General features: G+C 31.0%; 1 protein-coding gene across 1 annotated transcript in view; it reads left to right on the forward strand.

Annotated features, from left to right (window-relative positions):
- SerT (Serotonin transporter) overlaps nucleotides 1-8,450 on the forward strand; it is a 172,285-nt gene that overhangs the window by 114,450 nt on the left and 49,385 nt on the right. The window contains exons 7-9 of the mRNA XM_014419417.2: nucleotides 700-834; nucleotides 5,152-5,380; nucleotides 5,456-5,554. Of these exons, the coding sequence (XP_014274903.1) occupies nucleotides 700-834; nucleotides 5,152-5,380; nucleotides 5,456-5,554 (463 nt within the window). The remainder of the gene's footprint in view (nucleotides 1-699; nucleotides 835-5,151; nucleotides 5,381-5,455; nucleotides 5,555-8,450) is intronic.

The following is an 8,450-nucleotide window of genomic DNA, read 5'->3' on the forward strand; positions in this document are numbered from 1 at the left end:
TAAATAGATAACCTTGTTTCATATTCCACTATAAGTAGCACTTACTAGACAAACGGTCTAAACTTCCAACACATTACAAAAGACTGATCTACATGACTGTAATAAGGCCAATTTGGACATATGGAGTTGTTAATTATTTTTTAACTACCTTTTTTTTTTTTAAATGTATATATTAATTTTTTTTTAAATCTATTTATATGATTTTTGTTAAACTGATCTACTGCTGTGACTATTGTGTCTTTGATTTATTTTTATATTGCAATCTAATGATAATTTAAAAAAAAAAACGTGGGTTACGGGTCGCAGGAGTGGAAAGGTATGAGAGAGTGAAATTGAGAGAATAAAATTGCCAAATAAATAGAATAAGATTGTCAAATGGAATAAAATTGTTAAATAGAGAAATAAATAGTTAAAATATATTTTATTGAGTGAATAGACCATTATTAATTGTAAAAGGATAGGATAGAAAACATTTTTTTTCTATATCATGTAATTATATATAGTGTATATATATCCTATCATGGGTTGAATGGTATGCTGTGTAGCAAACCAATATATTTGGGCAGCATGGTTAAATTAAGTATTGCTCTGTTCTTATTTCCTCATACCATAAATAATTAATTTGATTTAACCATTTATAACAGTTATTAATAAGTAATAATTGTTTTTTATGTTTTCAATGTGGGATTACTGTTGCAGGCTGTCTGGGTGACGGCTCTGGCTCCTTACGTTGTCCTCTTCATACTCCTGATCCGCGGTGTCACCCTCCCAGGAGCCGAGATCGGCATCCAGTACTACCTCACTCCTCAATGGCACAAGCTCCTCAACACCAAGGTAAGTCCATAAACCAGATTGAAAAATGATAATTTTAATTATAGTGAAACTGAATAGAAGTAGCCTAAATAAAAAACGTAATTTAGCATATTAAAAAGTCAACATTTAGTGTTTTTATAGGACTGACATCCAAAATTATAACACTATGTTTACTTTAAATAAAAGCACCTAAAAATACAATTACGAAATAATTTGTTCTACAAATATATATTCAAACTTAAAATGAATAGAATATTGTTATTCCAAAAATATATATATTTTTTTACAATTATTGTAGTATTACTACTTGTAATTAAAGCAGACTTTTAACTAGTATATATTAAATAAATACATTTAAGCGATATATATGAATATATTTATAAATTAATTGTGACTAAATATAATATATAAATTGTATATAAGTATATATTAATATATATAGTAAAAAATTAATAGTTAGTATTTAAAGTTCGAGCCAATTTCAAATTTCAATTTGCAAAAATATATGAAAAATTTAAGATCTAGTTTTGTAACTATAAATTTATATTGAAAATAACTAATAATTATTTTTAGCTATTTTTTAACATTATTGTATGATGTTAAAACTGTTGATTGTGTATTTTTTATTGATAATGACTCGAAGCGTTTTTTAAATTATAAAGTAAAAATGTTAAAAAAGGGTTATTTCTTTCTGGAAAAAATAATATAATTTAATAATTATAATGATTTAATATTAATTAACGATAAATAAAATTTATTCAATTAATTTAGTAATTGGACGAAACAATTAGTTGGCCATAAACCGCCGTTTACTCAGCAATTAGAAGCTTTCGTGATGGTAACGGCCATTCAATCTCGGATCGAACGGAGCAGTATCAATCATCTTGACAAATCATCAAGCATCAGAACTATTTATAGCAGCGGGTCTCAACCTATTGATTTTGTAATTGATAATTAAGACAATCTGAACCCATTGATTTCTTAATTGATAATTAAGACAATCTTTATATTCATATATAATAATCCTTTTTTTATATTAAAGTAAAACAAAACCTTCTTTGTGAGAAATAATAATAATAAAATCTTAGAGAACCCGAAGATTTGATGGCGATAGTACCGCTCTTTCTCCAAATAGTGACGCCCCTCCTAAACCAAATCTACTGAATCAGTCTTAACGCAATCTTCCTATCTACGTTTCGGTCTACCCCTATATATTGAACGACCTGCGTTCATATTTTTTAGTTTACAAAATACTACAAACATTTCGTGAGGAAGTATTTAAAAAAAAATATCTTTATAATGATCAAAGTGTCAAAATATATCATTATCGTCCGTAGAAATCACTTCATGATTCACTAGAGCGATCCTCACTAACTAACATATAAAATTTAAAAATTTTGTCGATTTTTAAAAATTGCTGAAACAGCCAAAATTTTTAAATGTTCGATGGAGACACACACAATAAGCTTTAAAATTAGCCATACATCAATCAAGCACTATCAATTATAAATCTACGAGAATTTTTTTTATCTAAAACATGGTGATATTCGGCCTTTTCCGCAATTATGAAAAAATAAAATAAAAAATATATAATTGTACATTATGGAAGGTCCATTTTCTTGAAACAAAAAGGAAACTTTAAATAGTGATAGGAAACCCTAAAATTATTTTTGAAATACAGAATAATTCTATAAAATAATTAAATAAAATTAATGAGTAATAATAGAAACCCCTAAATCATTTTTCATAGAAAACAAAATTACAGAGTGCCCCGAAATAAAAAATGTATATTTTTATCCTCATTCAAGGACCACACTAGCCACATGTTTTTCCATTACATTATAAAATTATTCATGTTGCTAGGAATAAATTTCGAATTTTCAAAACTATTCCTCCAAGGACCGTTTCTTGACGCAATTTAATTAGATCGCCTTGGATTTAGAGCGTATCAACCCCATGCTATATAAAGTATCCATTACAAAAATGTAGAGGATTTAGCACAGGTTAAAAAAAAAAATCCATGTTATAGGAGAGAAAACGAAAAAGCAAATTTTTTTTTTAATTTCTTATATTTCTGGGGGAAAAATCGAGGTGACACTAATTAAATTAGCATTCAGCACCTTACGTGAAAACTTTCTTCGTAAAAATCCCTTATGCCTGAACAATTGGATTTTTGAGCATTCTGTTAAATTTGTCGATTTTTTACAACTGCTTTCTTATAATATAACTTTCATTGGACCATGATTATTTTTTCCCTAATTTTAAAACGGTTTTAATAATAATTAATTAGAGGTATTGTATATTTAAATTATGGCATTGTAAATAATACATAATTCAAAAATAATTGTATTGTATACGACATGTCACAATCTCACAAGAGGAGATCATAACATTATAACATCATAACACAAAAAAAGGCAATCAAATTCTTTTTCAATAATGATAATTTAAAGGATACAATAGCAAAGATAGAAAAATTCAAATAAAGGACAGCTCGTTTTTCTGCGGCAACAGGCTGAATATCGCTCTTGAAATAATGGAAACTGCTTTTGATAATGTGTTCAAATGTTTAGAAAATCCCAACGATGTAGACATTCCAAGAAAAAGTTTATTTAAAAAAACAAAAATAAAACTAAATGCTTCGTGTTTAAATGTACCAAATATAAAAATAAAGAGCCTGCTAATTAGCCTCTATAAGTAAAATCATTTATAAAATAAATAGATAACCTTGTTTCATATTCCACTATAAGTAGCACTTACTAGACAAACGGTCTAAACTTCCAACACATTACAAAAGACTGATCTACATGACTGTAATAAGGCCAATTTGGACATATGGAGTTGAGCTTTAGGGCTCCAATAAACCTTCGAATTCCTTTCGTATTCAATCCTTACAATCCCAAATCCTTCGTAAAATCCTTAATGCTCCTTACTGTGTCACAAATAAAATCATACATAAAGACCTTAATGTTCCCTATGTAACCGATCTAGCCCGAACCAGATATCACTCCTTCCATTATGAACTCCCTAAATACTCAAACCCCCTAGTTTCTAACCTTGCATTCTCTTCCATTCCTACCATCCGATCAGCTAATATAAAATGTTATTAGAGTGCAACCAATGGGTAGTTTCTCTACACGCCTGTAACGCTCCAATTTAACTTAGATCAGATTTACTAAATGTATTATAATGTAAATAGCAATAAATAAATATTAAAAAAAAAATTCTATTTTTTATTCTTATTATATTTCTGGAATAAGATCTAATCTCTGAAAGAGAATGTAGATTATTTTATCCTGGTTATAAAGTGGGTTTTAGTTTTACCACTAATCGCTGTCTACACAATTATACTTAATTGCGCCCATCTAAATTGGAATAAATTCAAACCTTACGTAATCCACCTATCTACGTTTTGGAATACTCCTCGGCCGCTGACCCCTCGGATCAGTACTTGTTATCTTTTGGGGCATACGTTCGTTATGCTCTTCGTTATTTCACTATGAAATGATGCGATCATTTTGGAAGGTGTAAAAGTAAAATTTATACCATATTATCTCAGACAAGTAATATGTTTATCCACTATGCGAAAATGTATAAAGATGAATTAATAAAAGATCTAAAATATTATAGTTCTAAATTACAATAATATTAAAATGACAATAGTTTTTATGTAGAAATGTAGACCAGAGGTTTTAATTTTTGTTTCGTTTTATCGTTTTCTCACTTGAATAGTCTAGGTTGGTGATATTGGTGCGGTTAGACCAAAGCTCGGTATTAGGAAGCTAGGGTAATCACCTTTCGACATCCCTCAACACTGATTGCCTATTTATTAAGTACTCAGCCTAATCCCCAACCTAACCCAGAATCGGCTGAGGTGTCCTTAAATAGGAGAGGGATATTTATCTCAGCGCGAACACAGTTCAAAGGAAATAATGCAAAAAAAAATTTGCTCATAACAATATTCTTAATTTTATACATTGGATCAAAAGTTATTAGCATTGTTCTACTTATTACCTGGTTAACTATTGCTGAAGGTCATGATGTACTTTGGATGAAGGAGTATAATAGAAGCTGCCAGGACAAGTGAAGCCAAAAAGGCGGGGTTTGTGGACTTCGGAGGTGTGTTCGTTGACTTCCACCTTAAATTCTGATGAAGAAGCAATTATCTTACAAAACATGTTAATGATAGATTTTTTTTCCTTTGGCACTTATAGAAACATCTCTTAAGAAAACATTATCTATCTTATATTCAACCTCGGACTTTACTTCATAACAATGTAGGAATTAGATACCCAACCCAGCTGTATTTAAAGTCCTTTATAACCAATCTCTCCCCAGGTATGGATCGATGCCGCTTCCCAGATCTTCTTCTCCTTGGGCCCTGGGTTCGGTACCCTCCTCGCCTTATCTTCCTACAACAAGTTCCACAACAATTGCTACCGCGACGCCATCCTCACGAGCTCTATCAACTGCCTCACAAGCTTCCTGGCCGGCTTCGTCATCTTCTCCGTCCTCGGCTACATGGCCCACGTCCAGGGGAAGAGTGTCGACCAAGTCGGTCTAGAAGGTATCGTAGATATATAAATACATTTTGATTTAATAAGATATAATGAATACAGTTAAGATAATTCTTTATTTACAGGCCCTGGTTTAGTTTTTATCGTCTACCCAGAAGCTATAGCCACAATGACAGGATCGGTGTTCTGGTCCATCATCTTCTTCCTTATGCTCATCACCTTAGGTAAGTCTACTTGAAACGTTTTTGGTTTTAGTATCACGTGTGTTCCTTAAATTATAATTTTCAAGTTTTGGTTTGTTCCAAAAGTTCTTTGACAAAATCCAGTTTCCAGATGTAAACCCAATTAAGGGTACCCATTTAATGAGGCTGGGTGGAACCTGGAGAGTTCCAGAACCCACAAGGCTGACTCACTGCTATAGAGAAACAAAAAATAATTATCTGCCACATCCGGATTCGAACCCTGGCTTTTAGAACCATTAGGGCACCGTCTTAACACTGAACTACGAACTCCTATATATGTATAATCCAAGATTTTTATACTAGTGTATACTGGGTACACTAGTTTATTCTAATTAATTTAATAATCTTATAATTATTATAATTGACATAGATTTATTTTAATCTTAAAACGTTTTCATGATCAAGCATTTGTTAAATTAAAAATTCTTTGACATGAAGAAGAGGCAAATTAATCCAATTTTATGAGATTGTTAAGGATTAATTAAATCTCAACAAAGTGTTCTTCAAACAGAATGTACAACTCTATCAATAGCAAGGTCTGGAAATGTAGTTCTCTATCTTTCTATTTGTACTGAGTTTATTCCTTGATTCAATATTTAGTTTGTGAGTTAATTGAAAGCATCCAATTCTTTAAATATATCTGTTTATTCTGTAGATAATAAATAGTAAAAAAAATAAAAATTAAGTATTCTTTTTCTCTGTGGAAATACATTAATATTATGAACCTAGTGCTTAATAAATAAAATAATCCGTTAGGTTTTCATAATTTACAATTTACATGTAATTTTTCTTCTACTTACCTATACATGGAAAATTTAGCAAGGAGATGTGTAAAATTTCTAATTCGAAGTTTTGGCGAAATACACGTTTAGGGGTCTATTGATTCCAAATAACAAAGTCTTTTTAAGACTGTGTGTGAACAATCTAGCCCAAATAGTCAACAAAACTGACAAAAGCAACAAAACTACGTTTACTATAAACAGTTATATATTTAAGGTGAGTTTATGCCAGGAATATTCGTATTGGTATTTGGTGAGAAAAACTGGTCTGGTTACTGGGTCTAAAGTTCCTTTTTTCCAACTCCTGCAGCTACCAAAGTTACTCCTCGGGGGAGGAGTAGTACGGGGGGGGGAGGCCCGTACTAACCAAAGTGGGAGTGTCATAAACCATTTCTTGGTACAATCAAGAAATAAATATTAGGAGCCATAGATGAGAATTTAACCCAAAATGTTCCGATCCAGATGCTCTGAGACCTACGCCCCAATCCCAGAGTCACGTCCATACCTATCCACCATTTTCTATTATTTATACTACATCACAGTATAACATTATACTATTATGAGAGCAAAGTTTTGAAAGTATCAATTGGTCGGGAGTGCCACTTTATAGAACCGATTTTTCAATTTTTTTCCTAAAATGGGCTGAAACGATTTTGACTAAACTCCGTATAACAATGTACAATCAACTGATCTTTAGATAGTTGATGTAGTATAGTACTTTTAATATGATTAATTTCAAATAATTAACCATTTCGTATTATTACCAGTAATAAAAAGTTTATAAACATGCATTATGAAAGAATTTGTTAATAGACTAAAGGAGAAAATTGAGAAGTAGAGACAGCAGCTTAGAGCCCAAAAAATCGGAGACAGGCCTGATCACTCACGAACCTAGTTATAGTTTGTACATGCCTTTGTTATATTTTAATACTTTGTATTCTTGGCAACAACATAGTTGATATTCGCTATTTGCACCTCAAGAAACCTAAAGCAACCGAAAGATAAAATATTGTTTAAAATTTTCGTTCTCCAGGGATACCACTGAAAATTATGTGTCGCGCACTGCACCATTTTTTTTGTAATTTTATTTTTAACAATTAATTATAATTTCCAATACCGTTCGTAATTTGTAGTTTTGAATATTTTGTTCTTGGAACGCATAATATTTTTTTCTTTTAAATTCTAGTGCAAGATGGAAATGACACTCTGGGATTTGATAACTACAGATGTAGTGTCGTATTTCAGTTGTGGAGTTGATAATGGATTGTAACACATGGGATACTTACATTATAGGAGAATATAACTGTGTGTTTAATTATCCGTCTATTTGAAATTAGCTACTCTGTCATCGATCTCAACTAAAAATCGCCGTTTTAGAAGGTGAATCACAGACCAGACTTTAATATCCTTTTATATCTAGTGTATTCCTATAGGTATTTTTCGTATTTCCATTGGTTCAGCTTTTGCTTACCACTTGATAGTCTAAGTATGATGAAACTTTGTGTTCAAAGTCCGAATCAATTTTAGGCCACCACGCCTTCAATCTTAATCTTATTAATTATTATTGAGGTTATGTTTGTATGACCATCATGAGCCAAGACTAAACTGTTGGTATTATCATTCTTGAACTCTCAAGGGCAAAGCCGTTAAATTAACATAACGGAAAGGCAATCCGTAAGGATGTGGAATTGTCGGCACTTACAGAAGCATATTAGGGATGTGCGGTAAAAAAGACTTATGGTACTATGAATTTATAAAGGATGAGTTATGTGAATTCAAAGGTTTCATCATAAGAGGTTCTAAAATCGTGAAACCAAATAAAAAAAAAGAAAAGCAGACAAATAGAGAGATGTATTGTCGTGTATTGAATTGATAGTCGACAGTCTAATCGTTAAAGAAAAACATTCCTTATTAAAAATATTCATCTGTGTATAAATTTAAAAGTGAGAGTATATATGAATATGAAGTATGTACATTGATATATAAAATTCCAAGAACATGAGTAAGTATAAAGGGCGTTATAATCATGAAGTTGTTTGCACAGAATAAAACTGTAATCTATCTAATCGAGTGCTTATAAGCATTATAGGAAAGTATAT

This window comes from Halyomorpha halys, unplaced genomic scaffold (assembly GCF_000696795.3).
Source record: "Halyomorpha halys isolate HHAL.00 unplaced genomic scaffold, Hhal_1.1 Scaffold237.1, whole genome shotgun sequence".
NCBI classification, from domain to species: domain Eukaryota; kingdom Metazoa; phylum Arthropoda; class Insecta; order Hemiptera; family Pentatomidae; genus Halyomorpha; species Halyomorpha halys.